Here is a 21,633-nt window from a genome sequence, read left to right as displayed (position 1 = left end):
TGTCACGATGCTTTAATCATCGTTCAATCCCAAGCGGGGGCTGGGGGCGTCACAATAGCCATATGATTAGTTTTACAACTTTTTATATAACTATATTTTAAATGAGGGATATTTTTGTAAACTAACTTTTAAAAATAACATCATTTTACATAAATATTCTCACTTTAAAACATGTTATATAAAAAGTTGTAAAAAGAATTGTACATCTATCCTTATTTTTTTTTTTTTAGTTTTTTATACTTGGCTTGTAATTAGATTGTAGTATAGTTCTAATCCATCCAATCCAAAGTTGTGTCCTTACAAAATCATGAATTTTGATACGATAAAGCATTTCTCAAAACCCTAGGCACCTCCTTCTTTCATCTCTCCCTCTCACGTAAAAACCTAAGGGCTCTAGATCTGATTTGGCCGAAGGCATCCTCCTTCTCCTCCATGTCTTTCATTCATTCCTCCATTCACCCACCTTATCTATCAATATTTATTTTATTTAGTTTTATTTTGCTTTCTCCAAGGCTGAAAAAGATAGATCTACAACTTTCTGACAACTCTTGAGAGACACGCGCAACATAAGCAAATTCACAGGTCGAAAATTGTTTGGAAGAAAATTGTGGTTTTGCAAAAATTACCGCGAGTGATTATCACGCTCTGCCCACATTTACACATAGTTTTCCGCCATCTCTTCTCGACACAAGCATCAGATCACCAGACTCGCAATTACCAAACTTTTTAGATCTGACTTTTGTGGTTGAAAAAAGACAAGTGTGTTACCTTCACAGGTCGTCACAGATTCCAAAGTCTACTAGAGTTGGTCCAAACTGTAATCCGTTCTTTTTTGCATCTATTTTACTACTTTTCTTTTTTATTTCCTTATTGTTAACTAAAAAAAAAAAAGAGTTCATCTCTCAGGTATTTGTTTGTAGAGGTTGAGTCTCTGTCTAGATAGAAAGTGTTGTCTCTTATACATTTGTCTTTATAGAGTATCAGCAATAGTAAAGACCAGACTAGCCACAAAAGAAAATAATGTATTGGTGAAACTCTAAATTCATTATTTTGGTTTATGATGTCATGTTTGCTATGAGTACATTTCAGAATGTATTCAATCATGGATATAAATTTTTTTTTTAAAAGAATAAATAATGAAAGTTTTCCTAAAAAAAAAAAAAAAATACAAAATCATGAATTTTATATCTTTGCTCGCTTCAACGGACCATCAGCGAATCAGAAGAACCCGAATGAACAGCAGAGAGTAAGATCGAAAGGATCAAGTGTGCGGTCTGGGTAAAAATATATACAGCTAAATACCAAACATTTCAGATCTAGTTTCGTTGATCTCGGCACTCGGAGCTCACCCATCCCTCCCCAGCGGTCTCATTCAAGCATCTCAATCCCAACAGGTTCCTCTCTCTCTCTCTCTCTTTCTCTCTCTCTCTCTCTCTCTCTCTCTCATTTGTTGTTTTTTCTTTCGAAGATCTTGTTGATTGCTGAGTCCCCTTCTGTTTGTAATCTTAATCGAAGAAGAAATGAAATATGAATTGAAGTTTTTCTGGCTTCTCTGTTTAATTGAGTGCCCCTCACCTCGTGATAAAAATCAGTTCGAGAGAACCTGTTTTCTTCTCGAATCCTTTCCTACGTTTTCTCGGAGACTGTCATTTAGGTGTTGAATTAATTTCCGGATCTGAAGTTGGTGAATTAGATGCTACATATCGATTCTTGATCTGGTTTCTTGAGATATCAAACAGAAAATGTACTTTCAGGATTGTCATTTGGTACTTGATCTAAGTGTGGACTGAACTTCAGTCTGCTTTAAATCGGGATTTTTTTCTGCCTTGTTGGCGCACGCTTTTGGGACATAGGTTTCCACGAGTCTGAATGCGCTATTATTATTATTATTATTATTATTTTTTTAAGTGTATTGGAACCTTTCATTTTTTGTGAAAACTCAAAGGTTTAATGGAAGGTGTAGACGCAACTTTTTGTCAAGGTAAAGGTAACGCATCCAGATGTGTTTTTTTCTCCCTTCCCTCTGAAGTTTCGACTTCAGAAGCAGCATAAATCGAAAGAGAAAAAACAGAATTTGAACTTGGGCTTTTACAACTAAACTAAACTAAACTACACTACACTCAATCAAACTTAGCCTTAATCCTCACTAAAACTCAATCTAGTCTACCCTTTCCAGCAAGGATTGCATAGGTTGACACTCAACCATAAAAGTTAGTCGCTTATTATCAATAAGAAAGTTTGCTTTTTCTACTGCTTTCAATGTCTAAACAAAGTGCACACATTTTCTATGGTTATTCCTTAATGATGTTGCTCATATTCAAAACTTGATATGAATTAGTATGAGTCCATTCTACTTTCTGCGCAGTTAAGAAATGGAGAAATCTTGTTCTCTGCTCGTTCACTTTGACAAAGGAACACCTGCAATTGCAAATGAGATTAAGGAAGCTCTTGAAGGCAATGACATGCCTGCCAAAATTGATGCGATGATGAAAGCGATCATGCTTTTGTTGAATGGTGAAACACTACCTCAGCTTTTTATTACAATTATTAGATATGTTTTGCCCTCAGAGGACCATACAATCCAAAAGCTTCTTCTGCTATATTTGGAGATCATTGAAAAAACTGATGCAAAGGGTAGGGTGTTACCTGAAATGATCTTGATATGCCAAAATTTGAGGAACAACCTTCAGCACCCAAATGAGTATATTCGTGGTGTTACATTGAGGTTTCTTTGCCGCTTGAAAGAGACTGAAATAATTGAGCCACTGATCCCTTCTGTTTTACAAAATTTGGAGCACCGACACCCATTTATAAGAAGGAATGCCATATTAGCTGTGATGTCGATATATAAGCTTCCTCAGGGTGAGCAAATTTTAGGTGATGCACCTGATATGATTGAGAAGGTTCTTTTGACAGAGCAGGACCAATCAGCTAAGCGGAATGCATTTCTCATGCTTTTCAATTGTGCCCAAGATCGTGCAATTAATTACCTTTTGACCCATGTTGAGAGGGTTTCTGAATGGGGTGATATGCTTCAGATGGTTGTGCTGGAGTTGATCCGAAAAGTGTGCAGAACTAATCGAGGTGAGAAGGGAAAGTACATTAAAATTATTATATCCTTACTGAATGTGCCTTCCACTGCGGTTATCTATGAATGTGCCGGGACACTTGTCTCTCTGTCATCTGCTCCGACTGCTATTAGAGCTGCTGCAAACACTTACTGTCAGCTTCTTCTTTCTCAAAGTGACAACAATGTGAAGCTTATTGTGCTTGATCGGTTGAATGAGCTCAAGTCTTCTCATAGGGATATTTTGGTTGACCTTATAATGGATGTTCTAAGGGCACTTTCTAGCCCGAATCTTGACATCCGTAGGAAGACACTGGATATTGTTCTTGATCTTATTACTCCACGGAACATCAATGAGGTTGTTCTTACCTTGAAGAAAGAAGTTGTTAAAACTCAGAGTGGAGAGCTCGAGAAGAATGGTGAATACAGGCAGATGCTTATTCAGGCCATTCATTCTTGCGCAATTAAGTTCCCAGAAGTTGCAAGCACAGTGGTACACCTATTGATGGATTTCTTGGGTGACAGCAATGTTGGCTCAGCTGTTGATGTCATTGTTTTTGTTCGAGAGATAATTGAAACCAACCCTAAACTTAGGGTTTCAATAATAACAAGGCTGTTGGATACTTTCTACCAGATCCGATCTGCACGTGTCTGTTCCTGTGCTCTTTGGATCATTGGAGAGTATTGCCTGTCGCTTTCTGAAGTCGGAAGTGGCATTGCAACCATTAAACAGTGCCTTGGAGAGTTACCTTTCTACTCTGTTTCAGAAGAAGAGGAAGCTACCGAATCTTCTAAGAAGGATAAGCAAGTGAATTCCATTACTCTTTCTTCCAAAAGACCAGCTATCCTCGCTGATGGCACATATGCGACCCAGAGTGCAGCCTCTGAAACTGCTTTTTCTCCTCCTACACTTGTTCAAGGATCCTTGACATCTGGGAATCTTAGAACCCTGCTTCTCACTGGTGACTTTTTTCTTGGGGCAGTTGTGGCCTGTACACTGACTAAGCTTCTTCTGAGGTTGGAAGAGGTACAGCAATCTAAAGTTGAAGTGAATAAGGAATCTACACAGGCATTGCTGATCATGGTCTCTATGCTGCAATTAGGACAATCTTCGGTTCTTCCTCACCCAATCGACAATGATTCTTATGATAGAATTGTCCTCTGCATAAGGTTGCTTTGCAATACTGGTGAAGAGATCAGAAAAATATGGTTGCAATCCTGTCGTCAGAGTTTTGTCCAAATGCTCTCAGAAAAGCAACTCCAGGAAACACAAGAAATAAAGGCGAAGGCACAGATATCTCATGCTCAACCAGATGACCTAATTGACTTCTACCATTTAAAGAGCAGGAAGGTAAAAGGTTCTATGATTGTGTGTGCGTGTGTGCGTGCGCAACCAGATGACCTAATTGACTTCTACTATTTAAAGAGCAGGAAAGTAAAAAAGTTCTGTGTTGTGTGTGTGTGTGTTTGACTTCTACCATTTTAAAGAGGAGGAAGGTAAAAAAGTTGTGTGTGTCTGTGTGACTTTCTACTATTTAAAGAGCAGGAAGGTAAAAAAGTTATGTGATTGTGTGTGTGTGTAATATGAGAAGAGTGCGTGGATATTACTGTTTTTGTGAGTCTGTTGGTGTTTCTTATTGGTGCTTAGATATCTCAACTATCTTTGGTTAGTGGTGGTTACAAGTATTACAAAATAAATTTTAATGTATATTTTTGGCTGCATCTAACTTCCAGGGTATGAGCCAACTGGAGTTAGAAGATGCGGTGCAAGATGATCTTAAGCGTGCAACTGGAGAGTTTGTAAAGGATGGGGATGATGCAAATAAACTTAACCGCATTCTCCAACTCACTGGTTTTAGTGATCCAGTGTATGCTGAAGCTTATGTGACTGTTCATCATTATGATATTGTTCTTGATGTTACAGTTATCAATCGAACTAAGGAGACCTTACAGAATTTGTGCTTGGAGTTGGCAACTATGGGTGACCTTAAACTTGTTGAACGTCCACAGAATTATACACTAGCTCCTGAATCAAGCAAACAAATAAAGTCCAACATCAAAGTTTCCTCAACTGAGACTGGAGTCATTTTCGGGAACATAGTTTATGAGACTTCAAATGTACATGAGCGAACAGTGGTTGTGCTGAATGACATTCATATAGACATCATGGATTACATCTCTCCTGCAGTTTGTGGTGATGTAGCTTTTAGAACGATGTGGGCAGAATTTGAGTGGGAAAACAAGGTACATGTGGAATTCCTTGAATCACGTAGTTCTACTGTTAATATTTCATAAACAAAGGTAGCAACCAACTAGTCATTGGGCTGAAAAGTTTCTACTACCATTATACAAAGACGAGATTTATTCGTAGTTCTCTCTTTCAATCAATTCAACCTGAATTGGTCGTGCACACATACATGCACATCTGTGTGGGTATGTACATACCACACACTTTTGCGTACTTGATAGTCACTTCTTGCTTTGTAGTTGTTACCATTTCCTTAATCTTGCACTTTTGCGTACTTGATAGCCACTACGGTGGAACTTGATCTAAATATTATCTTAAAATAAAGATTCCCTCTAGGTTGCAGTAATTTCTATTACACAATCAAACTTGCTTGACTGTTTTTAATCCTGCTGTTATATTAGCTGAAAATGGAGAAAGAAATGGCACTATTGTTTAGCTTAAAATGAAGAATAGTGGCAACATTGGTTTTGGCTCAAGGCTCAATTGGTTAAATCTAAGGTGCATGTGCATTAAGCCTTTGATGATGTTCTTCAAACACATTTACTTGTTGAATCAAGAATGAAAGCATGCAGAAAACAAGCTTATTCAAAGGTCAAAATTCCATTTTGAAGAAAAGAATTGTTAGCTACAGTGGGAAGATAATTGGTTTTGTTGCTCATTGAGTTTCTTCTTTACATGGAGCAACATCTGCATTTATAAGCTGAGCTGCTTTTAACTTGCTACCTTCCTGGTTACCATCTTGCTTCTACTTTTATCACAAGCTCTGCTTCTTTAGTTAAATGTTGTTGGCTTCCCCTGGCTGAAGGATCATTGTTTTTTTTTTGATAGTAGTGATTGGTTGATGACTTTGTGTTAATGTTTATTTTCACGTGTTATGGCCTGCAGGTTGCTGTCAACACTGTAATTCAAGATGAGAAAGATTTCCTTGATCACATTATCAAATCAACCAACATGAAGTGCCTCACGGCACCGTAAGTTATCTTCTAACTATCAGCAAATTTGATGTCTGTGCCATATATCTCAGGGCAACTAGTTATGATTTCCAAAAAGCGTTGGGAATAGAATTTACTCGACTGAATTGCTTGCTATGGTGTCACTAGTTGTGGCTTTGCATGGAGCACATCCCAACAGTCTTTGAGTATTATGACATTGAAGTGGTAATAGCTCACACGGACAAGTATGACAATATTTGCCTGTGCCTTCACTGTGTTAGTAGAAAGGTGCCTATGCTGGATACCAAAGCTGAAACTTTGGGCAGGCTGGGGTGGGTCTGGATTGGATTGCAATTTAAGCCAATTAGATCATCATTTGTTTATGGTTTAAGGGGAAGAATTGCTGAATTGTGAAAAGGGATTCTGATCCCCAAGTCGTTGGAATTAAAAAGCTTTGTTAAATAGGCTTGTTTGGGTGGTTTAGGTTGAGAGAGAAGCTCTTTTCTTTCCTTGTTTTATTTGGGAGGCTGCCTTGCTGGGGGGAAGCTCTCTTCTTTCATTGAGCTTCTGCAAGTAATGCTCTTTTTATGAATTTCGTAGAACAGGCTATGTACACTATCAAGGTTTGTTATAAGTGTCGATTAGCTATTTGGAGGGTGTGGTCATAAGTGCAAGATCCACTAGGTAAATGTAACTTACAAATAAAATATAAACATGAATATTAACTAACAAATAACTCCATAACTGAGAAATGAGAAGAATTCTCGCAAGGGTAACCTAAGTGCAGCCCATGGTAGTAATTTAACCAGCCATTTCACAATTATGACCAACGTAACATTATTAATACCCCATGTAGATTAAAATTTATCATACTATTACTCTAGGTATGATTGGGTTTGAGTTTGCTATGGGTTTGCTGAGACCCCCAAGGAGTTTAATCTATTTGTGCTTGCATTCAATTATGTCAACCAAAACCCTAGCTTATTCTAATTGTTGAACCTGAGTTTCCACATTAGTTGGGAAAGAGTGTGTTGAGTTCCACCTGCTGAAGTTGGGTCGGAGGCTCCTATCTCAATTAGTTAAAGAAAATTAAATCACAGAAAAATCAAGATAACAAAACTGGGAATGCAAAGCAAAAGACAATAACAAAGGTAGAGGATGTTTGCGCGGGAAAAATGCTCGAATTGCTGATTCAAGTGCTGTGAAGAAACAATTTTCCAGCTCGTATTTCGATTCACAGTAATATTACATTCTACATATGCATTTCCCCTTTGTTATCTGGGTGGTTAAATTTCAGGTCAGCACTGGATGGCGAGTGTGGATTCCTGGCAGCCAACTTGTATGCTAAGAGTGTATTTGGAGAGGATGCGTTGGTGAATGTGAGCATAGAGAAACAGGCAGATGGTAAGCTGAGTGGCTACATCAGGATAAGGAGCAAGACACAGGGGATTGCTCTCAGTTTGGGGATAAGATTACTCTCAAGCAGAAGGGTGGAAGTTGATTTATGTGACATCATTGTTTCTGTCTGTGTCATTACTGGTATTCATGTTACTCTTCTAAAAGTGCAGATTTTTGTCCACTCCCCTAAAAGTGCAAATGTTACTCGTTTTTTTTTTTTTTTTTTTATCAAATCTGATCTCATTCTTGTAACCGTGATTTGTGTAGGTTCTTGCTCCCAAAGCACAAGGATTAGGTGCTGCTCCTTTTGTTTTCTTCATGTCATTGGATTCCCTTTGAGCTACACTTATTACTCTTAAGAGGCTGCTGCAACAAGAGCAGTATTTCTTTGACTCTGGCGTGTCTAGACAAGGTTTTTGCTCCAGATACTCTATTTTTTTGGGAAACAAAACTTCAATTGTAGCTATTTTTTAGTTTTAAGGATTATTCATAATGTTGTACAAACCGTTGCAGTAGTTTATGACTAGACTCTGATATCTACTTGGCTGTTCGTGTTGCTATTTCCAAGCAAATTCTTTTGGGAGTGTTGATAGCAGAGTTACTAATTTTTAAAAAACGAACATATTTGGCATGGAAAAATATTGTAGCCAGACATTCCTCAGACACCTAGCTTTTATTTCTGAAGGAGTTTAACAAAAGATTTTTAAAATATTGTTAAAATATTATTTTGAGATGAGATGAGTTAAAATGAGATGAAAGTTGAATAAAATATTGTTAGATTATTTTTTTTAATATTATTTTTATTTTAGGATTTGAAAAAGTTGAATTATTTATTGTATTTTATCTGGGAGTTTAAAAAAGTTGTAATGATTAGATGACATAATGGAAGACTTCTTTTTTCCTTTGGTTTACATGGATAGGGGTGTAATTAGGGTTGCATCGATACCATTGGTTTACACCCCTAATTGGAAGACTTCTTTTTTCCTTTCTCCTTGTGGATATTGTCCTTGTACATCTCTAATTAGGGGTGTAAACCAATGGTATCGATGCGGTTTCGGTCCAAAAGCGCACTGATAGCTACTACACACTGATAGAACCGGTTGAAACTGGCTAGTAAAGGGAGAGAAAATCAGCGACATCGGTTTCTGCATGATCCCAGTTGGTCATTGGTCTCCCTTCAAAGTCGCAAATGGCTGGAAATTGAGAAATGGAGGTGCAAGTCAGCAGAGTCGTGACCGTGCGATGAGAGAGGGAGATGGCTTGATGAGAGAGTGAAGGGAGGTGCGATGAGAGAGAGAGAGAAACTAAAATGAAGAAGAGAAGAGGGGAGGGAATAAACCTAAACTAAAATGATGCCGTTTGGTATATTAAACCAAACGTCTTTATTTTTTTGTCTAAACGGTTTGTATAAAACAATGCCGTTTCACTTATATAAAAAATATATATTATATTGGCTGGTTTGCCGGTTTGAACCTAGTTCAAATCGGAAATAAATCGGCCAGCGTCGGTTTCTTCAATTTCCCACTGATTGCTGACTAGTTTTCCACCAATTCCAGTCGATGATGGTTGGTTCCATTGGTTCTTGTACGCCCCTATCTCTAATGCCCCATTCATTTTGGGAAAAATATAAAGCTAATTGTCTCATCGAAATTTCTATTTATTAAGGTGTAAAAATTAAAATCTCAAGCACCTTGCAAGTGTGTTCCTCCTTACTCTTGCAGGGTACTCTATCTGGGTGAATTGAGAGTTATTCTCCACCACACCCAAAGTAGTTTTGTTTTTCAATTCCACGTAAGTGTAAATCCAGTACATCCAGCTAATGTATCATAGATTGCAATTAGGTTATACTTGAACAAATAAATTTAGAAGTGTTTAACGTTGTAATTGCATATAAAAATAAAGGGAAATACTCTAATCACAAAGAAACTATACAAAAATAATTTGACAAAGTGATGCGGTTTGATATGGTTCGTCAGATTATAAAGTTATTTTTATTGTAAAGTAGATCTAATGGATCAAATGAAACTATATCAATCTGTGAGATTACGTTTGTGTAATTTTTTTGTAGATGTAGCGGTATTCAAAAACAAAAGTTTGATGTATTTAGTTTTGTTTTGTGAAATCATATTTTGTCTCAAAAGTTTTAACCGATGGGAGGTAGATTTGATTATTTATATCTTTAACATGTTTTGAGTATGATTATGCTAGATTAAATGTTAAAAATTATTTATTTAATTTGATTTTTTTTTAAATTTTTGGATAGAATTCATGAGCATTTTCATCACGAACTACTTAATTAATTTATTCTATTCATATATAAAATTAATATCATAGCTATTTTTTCTTTATATTTTTATAAGAGTAATGCTACATATAGTCATGAAATGCGCGCAAGTGCTGTATAATTATTTTGAAAAAAAATGGGTCTATTATTAAAAAAATTTATTTTATTTTTTCTTGTAGGTCTCATATTTACTCACTTTTTTCATAGGGATTGTGTGACGCTTGTGCACTCATAACTACAAATATCAGTTCTCTTTTATAGATGATATATATCTATATACATATTTGACATATTAACAGATATTGTTATAAGAGCAGTGCTATATACAGTCCTCTAAGAGGATTGTATTGCAGTCTGAGTGTATGAAATGATCAAATTATCCCCATTTTTAGGCTTGAATTGACTACATTACCCATTTTTCTTCTACAACCTAAAGCCAAAACATTTGAAATTGCAGATTTTTGTTTTCTCTATCGCTTGTCCTAGCTGATTTCCACCATCATTGACCACTACAGCCCAATCTCCTCCACCATCAACGGAACAACCACATCCACCATCGAAAGAGTCACATACTCCGCTACCGACGACCTCCTTCCCCACCATTGCTGCAAAGCACAGCTCCCATCCCATTGCTTTCCTCAAGGTTATTTTATTTTATTTTATCTTTTTATTCCCCTTTCATATTATTTTGATCACTTTTCTTCATTTTAATTTACGTTTTTGGAGCCTGATTAATGAGCTATTCTAAATTCTTCTCTTGCCGTGGAGATGAAACATTGCTTCTTGATAAATATGGCAACAATGGAATGGAAGTGTCAAAAGATTAAATTAAACAATAGAAAGCCTTCTAGTGGGTTGCTCCGTTGCAATTTTATTTTTTTTTATTTTTATCTCAGTCATATGCAGCCCTTTTTTTATTCATATACAGCTTGCTTTTATATATATAGACCGAATATTGGAGTCACTCCAGCCAACACAGAGGAAAGTGAGAGAGAGAGAGAGAGAGAGAGAGAGAGAGAGAGAGAGAGAAGGGCCTGAAGTGAAAATAGGAAATATGAAAGAAATGGGAAAAATCAGCCACTGAAGAGAGAAGAATCAATTTAAAATATTTACAGTCATGAATAGTGTTTTCTACATGTAGCAAAATTACTATAGCAAAATCTAAAATAAAGATGATATAAAAGATCCATTGGACCTCACTTTTGTACAAATTTCTTTATATTTTAAAGGCAATTGTATTTTACAACATCCATTAAGAGTGCTCTTAAAATCAGGCTTTTATATTCTTTTTCTTGATATTGTGTTCTCAGATTGCCTTTGTAAAGTAGAAAGCAGTGCAGTACGTAGGAATGATGCCAACGTAAAAAAGTTGGTCTTTTCCTTGCCTAACTTGAGTACTTATTTAATTAAATAATTTACTTAAAAGAACCAAACTTACGGGCCAATCTGCATATTCAACGATTTTCCACAACCTGGCACATCTACGAATTACCAGAACCAAACACATCGGAGGAAGAAAGGGATTTACTCTTCTCTGAGGAAGGGGACGACGGCGTAGCATGAGTGGCGACGGCAATGACAATGGGGCGAGGCATCTGGGTATGGGGGCGATTTCAATTTCATCTAGGCCAGGGGGGCTGTGGGCAGTCCCCATTCTTTTGTTTATTATGATTGGTGTTATGGATTGTATTACCATTTTATAAAAATACCCCAATTCTAAAATATAATTATCCATAATTTAGAGAAAGAGATTTTGACTCTGAGTTGGTAAAGTTTAGGATAAAATTGGACTAAATACGTCGATGCTTTCTCTTCCAAACCTCTCTCTGATTCTATCTATCTCTCCTTGCAATTGGAGTACTTGAAAATACACATTTTCGTCCCAGGGAACTTCTTGGAATATTTATGATGGGATTGCTCACAAGCCAAATAATCTGCAATCTTGACTCTGGAGCTCGTTTTCACCTTGCAAGAGTGATTGCTGAATATTGGTCTGTGCTGGTTTATCAAGCTCTACTTCCCCTCCTTTATTATTGTCAAGTTTCAGATGAATCGAGATTTGGCTTGTAAGAAGTGATTGCATGAATGTAAACAGAGAAGATGAACTGGAAAAACTTCCATGAAAAAATGAATTGAATGAATTATTACGGAGTACTTGAACTATATTTATACAAGACTAAATAAGAAAATTAACTAACTTAACTATAATAACAAAAATAACTAACTTAACTATAGAAATAACTAACTCTTCTTCTCCTCTTCTAGTTTAACACGTGCAGCTTTGGATTTTAATTCCATTTGTTCAATCTGTGAGGCTATATTCCAACAATTATTTTTATTTTTTAAAAAAAATGATCATAAATTCTCGTTTTCATTGTTTGCTGAGATGGAGCTTGGTTTTCAATTTCAAACAATCATGTGGATTTGAATAATTTATTGTCCATTGCATTTTAAAAATGAACAGCTTATTTTCAGAGCCTTTTAAATTGGGATGATCAGCTGCAAAATACACAATAAAAATCACCACCACCAAGAAAAATCTAAGAAAAAAAAGATCATGCAGGATAATAGTATGCTTCAGCCTAGGTCTCAAGTCTCTGCCGGGGGCTGGCATCGCCTTCTCGTTGGGCTTCCTCTACGGTATGGTGGGTCCCGTGGTGAGCAATGAGGAGGGCTCCGGGGTTTACTCACATCGAAGTACTCTTTGCGGTGTCTTTCCTTTTCTTCTGCCACAGCCAACAAAAACAAGAGTCATTCAACTTCAACGTATATACGGATCTATATATGTTAATTAAGTAGATTACCCAACAAACAAGAGAATTAAGTCTATATATAGTACTAACCGGACAGGATGATTTCCCTTTCCCTGCTGCTGGCAGCTCCCATCTGGACCGAAATTAAGAGGACAATAACGAGGATAAGAGAGACCTTGTGAGCCATCTTAATTTGCTGCCACTCAAACTCCTTATGGACCTTATCTCTTAAGAGGAGCTTTATATATAGGTTAAAATACTAATGAAAACTAAGACGACTTCTACCTGGTTGGTTACTACAAAGTAACAAAACAACAAACTTTTAATTAAATCTTTTTGAATGGAGGCAAGGGGCGGGGCCTCTACTGTGTTAGATTTTTCTTTTGATGGGAAAGAATTAATGATGCAAACTATAATATGAGAAATAATACTTTTGCATATTTTTTTTTATGGATTCAGATAATTTAAATATGACTTATGGCCTCATTTGTTTTCACAACACATCTCATCTCATCTCATTTCATCTTGAAAGGGCTTCAATACTCACAAAGGCCCGCAGGGTGTTTTCCCGAGCCTAGACCTCCATGGCCAAGCAAGACACCTGAGGCCTAAATACCCCTTGACCCAGCAGGGTTCAGATTGAATTGATAAAGAGAATGCCGCCAATTATCCTAGTGTTGTTGAAGATGTCTATCCATTCAAAACAGACAGATAACTCTGAGGAACGATAATTCAAGTTTAAAAGAACAGATGAAGCAGTTAAACCTGAAAGACCAGAAGAAGGCAAAATCTCTATTTAAAGAGGTCCGGTATGCTAATGAAGCAAGAATATCTTTGGCTTTGAGATTACTCACATTTTTACTGACTTAGGCATTGGAGGGTCCCCTTTACCACCCACAAGCCCTCTTACTCTTTGGTTGCAAGAGATGGAGAGTGCGCATCAGTGAAACATGTCATCAACACATCTAATCATTATAATTTTTCAAATTTCTATACAAAATAAAAAAAACAATAATAATATTAAAAAAAATATTTTAATAATATTTTATTTAATTTTCAACTTCTATCTCAATTCATCTTATCTGCGAAAACAAATAAGACAACGACATGAAAGGGGGTGAATGAATCGACACGCTACTCCCACTAGCCGTAGATAAATTTGGGATGATAAAGGGCAATTCAGGAGTCTCCCCACCCGAAGCCGTTGAGAGAACAGACGATAGTGCGCCAGCATACACTAATTGAAACTAGTCCACATCACCAACCAAGAATGGAGGAAGGTTGCCAGCAGGAGGTGCGTTGAGACGGTCAAGATCCATAACAGAGATAAAACCCTCCCTTGCTCAGGGAGGGACATCCTCTGGAGTAACAGATCACCCAGCAGGAGTCACTAACATCAAGAAATGCCTCCTTGGCTTCAATAATAAAGTCCAAGTCAATATCAACTTGGGCCATAATAGCATCCAGTGAATTAGATTGAGTTAATGGGGGATTCCTCGACCCCTCTCCTGTGTTTGGCAGGGGGAAAGTGCTCGCCCTTGGAGGAACTAGATGCATCTGTCGGTTTTGCTACAAGGCGAGCTTTCTTTTTCTTTCCCCTGCCTCTCGAGGTGGCCCCTTTTTTAGATTTCCCGCTGACAAAGGGGCACCAAGGATCTCACGACCAAGCACATGGGCTTGACTAGGAACCATAAAAAATCTATCAATATTTGTGGGCGTCAGACCAGGTAGAGTTAAGATTGGCCATTGCCTAGGATTGAACCAAATAAATGCGAGCTTCTTCTCAGGGGGATAGTAAGACCTCAAGGTCACGTTCGTCGGGAACGAGCTATCGATCCGCTGGAATGGGGAACTCTTGGTGTAAAACCTCATCCGTCGGAAATTCCCACCCCTTCATGAAATAAAGAAAAACTTCTTGGACCAATCTTTAGTGTGGGAATATTTATGCTCAAGTTGAATTAGTTTTCTACGGGATCTAAAACTACATAGATTCCCATCTAAATGCCTAAATCCATGAAGAGAAAGGAATTCCCGAGCGGTGAGATTAGGATAATCGTCACCGGTGGGTTCCAAAACTTGTCGTCACAAAACACAGCAAGCTATTAAGATGAGCCATGCATTAGGCACCAGTTGGGCCAGAGCAAGACCCAGGACGTCTAAGACGTCGCGAACGGGCTGCACGAAGGGCAGGGAAAGCCCCATTGCAAACATAGCCAAATAAAGACTGAGTCAGGGATGTTAAAATGGTCCCTCGTGTTGTCCAGTTCGCGACGGGAGAGAGGAGCAACCCAACGATGTCCTTCAAAGATGGAGTGAGAAACGCCTGCATCGACATTAGGGCTAGCAGAGGCGCCACCTGGAGTAGAAGGCTTGCGGGGTCGCGAAGGGCCACCACATCTGGAAGAGCCTGTGACTGGGTTCTTCCCAGAAGCCATGAAAACATGAATGTGGAAAGATGCGAGGGAAGGAGAGGAAGAAGAAAACTGGGAAGCACGAAAGATGGAAACAAGGGAAGCCAAGGAAACCAAGAAACTTGCGCAAGAAGATAGGAAGAAAAGAAAAGTGAACGACGCCTCACAATAAATTCTGACGGCAATTGATAAGAGGGAAGATGTATCAGTTTCTAACAAAGATCGTGGGTGAATCACAATGCAGAATCCCAAACGTTGCCCTAGAGACCCTTTGTGCGTGGCAAGGACTTGCGGGGTAGTCGAAAAGAGCACGAGGCATTTGGGCCTGAATCACAAGGCCTAGAGCCTAGCCTTACAGACAGCAAGTCACAGGGCCCAATGCTTCTCAGTGATTTACAAACTCCATTGTATGACATGGTAATCCTCACGGTAGTAAGAGGGGAGTAAAGCAAATCAACTGAGAGAACCTTAAGACACCTAATGTAAAAGTCCCATTGAACGATATGTAATGAGACTTCGCAAGGTAACTGGAAGGTTTCAATACTCACAGAGGCCTGCAGGGTGTTTTCCCGAGCTTAGACCCCCACGGCTTAACAAGACACTTGAGGCCTAAATACCCCCTGATATAGTAGGGTTCAGGTTGAATTGATAAAGAGAATGCTCGCCAATTATCCCTGTGTTGTTGAAGATGTCTATCCATTCAAAACAACAGATAACTCTGAGAAACAGGTATTCAAGTTTCAAATAACAGATGAGGCAGTTAAACTTGAAGGACCAGAAGAAGGTAAAATCTCTATTTAAAGAGGTCAGGTACACTAACGAAGCTAGAACATATTTGGCTTTGAAATTACTCACATTGTTACTGACTTAGGCATCGGACGGTCTCCTTTACCACCCCAAATCCTCTTACTCTTTCTTTGGTTGCAGGAGATCAAGAGTGCGCATCGGTGAAACACGTCCTTAACACATCTAATCATTACGATTTTTTCAATTTTCTACACAAAATAAAATAAATACTAATAATATTAAAAATATATTTTAATAATATTTTTTTTAATTTTCAACTTTTATCGTAACTCATCTCATCTCATCTTATCCACAGAAACAAACGAGACAACGACATGAATTGTAACACAGCATGAATCATGAGAAGAAGACTCAAAATCATACGCATGAAATTGGTAATGTATAGCCTTCCGTCATAATTGCCAACTTTGTCATTAGGATATTGACTAAAGAAAAGGAAAACAAAAGCATTGAAATGATTATACACTGCCAAACAAAAAAGAATGTCACTTTCGAGAAATGATTTGTACAAAGATGCTCCAACAGACAAGCTCCACACATTCATTTTGTAAAAACATTGATTCTATATTAAAAAAATGTAAAAAAAGAAGATATTTTTGTTAAGTGGAATTTACTTTTTACCAAAAGGCCGGCATAAAATTTGTCTATTTACACTTGAACCTAACATTACTCATAATTTTATCCATTTAAAGTCTTAATGGGAAACGCGTGAAAGAGCGTAGAGATTTTTTAATGGAATCCCCTTACTATTGCTTATATTTGTTTTTAAGGAATTTGTGAAGACTGAAGATGTCTATATGCACCTGCTTTTTTACTTTTCCATGGGACCTCATTTTTCATATTAAAAATTTAAGGCCTATCGAAGCAATCACTCTACCCATCTTGGTCGGAACAGCCCCCAGGACGACATCCCTCATGGTAGACTTCCTTGTGGTGAAAACTCCCTCTTCCTACAATGCAATTCTCGGACTTCCTGCCTTGAATAACATGAGAACGGTAACTTCCACATACCACCTTAAGGTAAAATTTCTGACTCCATCTAGGGTGGGGGAAATGCGTGGTGAGCAAAAAATCACAAGAGGCTACTATGCACGGGAAATGAAGCCCGAAGCACTAGAGGTCCAAACTCTCGAAGAAGACAAAGAAGGAACCAGCTTACCCCTGCCCTTGGCACTGACTGAGCTGGACAGAGAGTTAAGAGATGAAGAGGTCCCACAGCAGGCAAAGCCTAACAAACCCTTGGCTCTGGTGCCAGTAGATCTAGGAAATCCAAAGCGCACCATCCAAATGGGGACTAAGATGACCACTTAGCTGAGCCAGGCCATGAGATGACTCCTCGCCAAACATCGAGACGTGCTTGCACGGAACCACGAAGAGATGCCCAAAATTGAAGTGTATGAAGAAAAGACTGCATTCATCACTGACTGAGGCCTCTAATGCTACAAGGCAATGCCATTCGGTCTCAAAAACGCAGGAGCAACATACCAGCGATTGGTCAACCGAATGTTCAAAGATGAAATCGGGCGGAATATGGAAGTTTACGTAGACGACCTTCTAGTCAAGAGCAAGAAACTAGAGCAACACCTTGGTGATCTCAGAGAAGCTTTTGTAGTACTCAGAAAATACAAAATGAAGCTCAATCCGCTGAAATGTGCGTTCAGCGTCGAGTTAGGAAAATTCTTAGGCTTTATGGTCTCCGAGCTTGGAATCAAGGCAATCCCGAGAAAGTCAAAGCAATTGTGGATATGCCGCCACCACGGACGATCAACAAAGTCCAAAGGCTAGCCGGAAGGGTGGCCGCCCTGAGCCGTTTCATTGCGAGATCAACCGATCGTTGCCTTCCTTTCTTCAAGGTCCTTAGGAAAGCACGGGAGTGGGACGACGAGTGCAGACAGGCCTTCGGCAAGTTAAAAGAATACTTGGACCATCCACTACTCCTTAGTCAGACCAAACTTGGAGAGGACCTAACTACGTACCTGGCAGTGTCTCCAAATGCTATATCCGCTATACCTACTAGGAGCGAAGGAGTCCAACGACCTGTCTACTACATAAGTAGAGCCTTCCGAGGAGCATAAGCTAGATATGCCTGAACAGAAATGTTAGCATTCACGTTAGTCATTGCCGTTAGATGACTAAGGCCATTTTTTCGGGCCCACCCAATAAAGGTATTCACAGATGTCCCACTGAGGAAAATATTACAGAAACTCAATATATCTGGCCGAATGACTAACTGGTTGATCAAACTGAGCGAGTTTGAGATTGAATACCTCCCCCGTACTACAGTTAAAGGGCAAGTATTGGCAGATTTTGTGGCTGAATTCTCAGACTTTCTGGAAGAGATAACTGTTACACCCCAATGCAAACCCTGGTAGGTCTATGTTGACGGCTTGTCCTGCCGGACTAGAGGAGGAGTAGGGGTGCACATAGTCACAGAATCTGGAGAAGAACTTAACCATGCACTCAAGCTCAGCTTCAAAGCCACCAACAACGAGGCCAAGTATGAGGCACTACTTGCTGGTTTGACAATAGCCAAGTCGTTAGGTGCTGCTGAGGTCGAAGTAAAAACTGATTCCTAGGTGGTGGTCAACTAAGTAACGGGATAGTTCTCTGCCAAGGGAGAAATCTGAAGAAGTACCTCCAGAGAGTAGAAGAGGAACAAAACCTCTTCTAGTATTCCCACATACAACAAATCCTGAGGGGAGAAAACCACAAGGTAGATCGCCTAACAAAAGCCACCTCAGGGCAAAAAAAGACACCCCTTCTGGATCACACCACAATTCGAACGATCGATGTACCAGCTATCGGAATCGAAATATCCGCAATCCAGATATTACAGACACCAGAATGGGCCATCGACATCATAAAGTTCCTTGATGGGGGACTGGTTCCAAACAACCAGGAAGAAGCACGGAAGATAAAAAATAGAGCAGCTCGCTTCACATTGGTGGAAGGGACCCTGTATAAGAGAGGCTTTGCTGAGCCCCTCTTAAGGTGCATCTCATCTGAACAAGCCCAAAATGTGCTGGCTGAAATACATGAAGGAGTCTGTGGAAATCACTCTGGCGGAAGGGCATTAGCAGCACAAACTACATGGGTGGGATACTATTGGCCTAACTCCCTCAGAGAAGTGGAGGACTTTGTAAAAAAATGCCTCAAGTGCCAAGAGTACGCACTTATTCCCCATTGGCCTCCCGAAGAGCTCACTTCCATCACCTCCCCCTGGCCCTTTGCACAATGGGGGCTCGACCTCATTGGTCTACTCCTAGGGGGCAAAGGATGGGTAAAATTCATTGTAGTGGCGGTCGATTACTTCACCAAATGGATGGAGGTTGAAGCCCTAGCAACGATCACAGCTAGAGCAATTACAAATTTCCTCTGGAAATCCATAATTTGCTGCTACGGAATTCTCCAAAGTTTCATATCAGACAAAGGACGGCAATTTGATTACTCCCATTCTCGAGAGTGGTGTTTAGAACTCAGAATCAAAACTAAATATTCATCTCCAGGATACCCACAGGTGAACGGACAGGTAGAAGCCACCAACAAGACGTTGCTCAACATTCTGAAGAAAAATCTAGGGAATCGAAAAGGGAGATGGGCTGAAGAACTCCATAGCATATTATGGGCCTACCGAACGTCAGTAAGGACCCTCACGTGAGAAACACCTTTTGCCCTCGTTTATGGGACCGAAGCCATAATACCAGGGGATGTGGCCATACCCAGAAACCGCGTACAACACTTCGACCAAGAGCGCAATGACTAAGGATTGAAAGAAAACTTGGACTTCTTAAAAGAAATGCAAGTGGAAGCAGTAAGCCGAACAACAACCAATAAACAAAAGGTTGAACGATACTTTAACAAACGAGTTTAGCCTCAAACCTTCAAAATAGGAGATATGGTCCTAAAGCAGACATGAGTCACCACCCAGGAGGAAGGAAAACTAGGCCCCTGATGGGAAGGGCCGTACTTAGTAATAGCAACCGGGAGGCTAGGCTCTTATCGACTCAAGGATCAAGAAGGTTGCAAATTACCCCACCCATGGAACACTGAGCACTTAAGGAAATATTTTGTATAAAGACCACAATGTCGCCCCACAGTGTAAGATTTTAATTTTTCAATAAAATTTCTATGAACAAACTCCAACATTCCATTCTCTTGTCCCCTGCTAAAAAACTTCAAAAAGATAAGACCAATCTCTTGATTGGCCACGAGGTATTGGTAAAGGACCAGTGCCTTGAGCTCTGCTCGAACACTAGCCACTCGGAACGTAAGTCCATTGACTTGCCGACCCTCGTGCCAGATTGCTGCCTGCGATGCATTGGCTAAGGACCAGAGCCCCTAGGCTCTATCCTGAACAACAGCCAGTCCCTAGACTAGACTTCCGGCCTTTGCGGGGTACAACCCCATTCTCTTGATTGGCCATGAGGTATTGACTAAGGACCAGAGCTCCGAGCTCTACCCGAACACTAGCTACTCGGAACGCAAGTCCCTTGACTTGCCGACCCTTGTGCTAGGTTGCTGCCTGCTATGCATTGGATAAGGACGAAAGCCCCCGAGCTCTGCCCTGAACAACAACCAATCAAAATACAAGCCGGTCTCTAGACTGGATTTGCCGACCTTTGCGGGGTACAAGCCTAGTCTCTTGATTGGCCATGAGGTATTGGCTATGATTAGAGCCCCGAGCTCTAACCGAACACTAGCCACTTGGAACGCAAGTCCCATGACTTGCTGACCCTCGTGCCAGGTTGCTGCCTGCTATGCATTGGCTAAGGAGCAGAGCCTTGAGCTCTGCCCGTGACAACAACCAGTCAGAATACAAGCTAGTCCCTAGACTGGACTTGCCGGCCTTCACGGGGTACGAGCCCAGTCTCTTGTTTGGCCACAAAGTATTGGCTAAGGACCAGAGCCTTGAGCTTTGCCCGAACAATAGTCACTCGGAATACAAGTCCCTTGACTTGCCAACCTTCGTGCCAGGTTACTGTCTGCGATGCATTGGCTAAGGAGTAGAGCCTTGAGCTTTGCCCAGGCAATAGCCATTCGAAACACAAACCAGTTCCTAGGCTGGACTTGCGGACCTTCGCGGGGTACAAGCCTAGTCCCTTGACTGATCACAAGGTATCGGCTAAGGATCAGAGCCTTCGAGAAGCACAAGTCAAAGGGTCATCAAGAGAGGCAAAGGAAATGAAAGAAAATGGAAGGAAAAACAGCAAGAATAAATGCAACAAGAAGAAGGTAGAAACCATACAACCAGGTACACGAAATCATTTTATTATTCATACAGGATTACAAGGACAAAATTAAACCGTAAAGTTGCAAAGCTATAAGGAGAAAATTACATCTTAAAGTTACGAGACTACAAGGAACAAAAAGAAAACTTGACGAGAAGGAATACGGCCTGGGCAACTCCACGCCGGTAGTTTTCGGACTCATCCTGGCGAAAAGGAGAAGTGCTCTAGTGGATCCCCACCCACATTTCTGGGAGAACGAAATGAGTTTGAGGTCGAAAAGCCCTTCTCCACTACCACCATGCCGCTACTATTCTTACCCTTCTCTACTATGAACAAGCAGGCAGCGAGTTCCAGTAGAGGTGTACGAAGGGATTCTGATATCCAGAGAAGCTTCCAGAGTTGCCTTTTAAGCGAAGGGGCAAGAACAAGCGAAGCAAAATAAGCAAAAGGGCAAGAACAAGAGGCCCGAAACCCCAACAGCAAAGGATGGGCAGCTCCACCCTCC

The 21,633-nt window shown here is 39.8% G+C and overlaps 1 protein-coding gene across 1 annotated transcript; it reads left to right on the top strand.

Moving 5' to 3' along the window:
• The first annotated feature begins 1,200 nt into the window (after positions 1–1,200).
• On the top strand, positions 1,201–7,764 carry LOC121245917 (coatomer subunit beta-1-like). Its single transcript, XM_041143831.1, is given in 6 exon segments — positions 1,201–1,394; positions 2,366–4,418; positions 4,802–5,311; positions 6,201–6,286; positions 7,545–7,705; positions 7,708–7,764. Coding segments are annotated over 5 exon segments (2,844 nt in total). The 5' UTR covers positions 1,201–1,394; positions 2,366–2,372; the 3' UTR covers positions 7,749–7,764.
• The last annotated feature ends 13,869 nt before the right edge of the window (positions 7,765–21,633 follow it).

The sequence above is a fragment of the Juglans microcarpa x Juglans regia genome, chromosome 1S, assembly GCF_004785595.1.
Source record: "Juglans microcarpa x Juglans regia isolate MS1-56 chromosome 1S, Jm3101_v1.0, whole genome shotgun sequence".
In the NCBI taxonomy this organism is placed as follows: Eukaryota; Viridiplantae; Streptophyta; class Magnoliopsida; order Fagales; family Juglandaceae; genus Juglans; species Juglans microcarpa x Juglans regia.
Note: the sequence above shows the minus strand (reverse complement) of the source record. Positions and strands in the feature narration are given on the sequence as shown.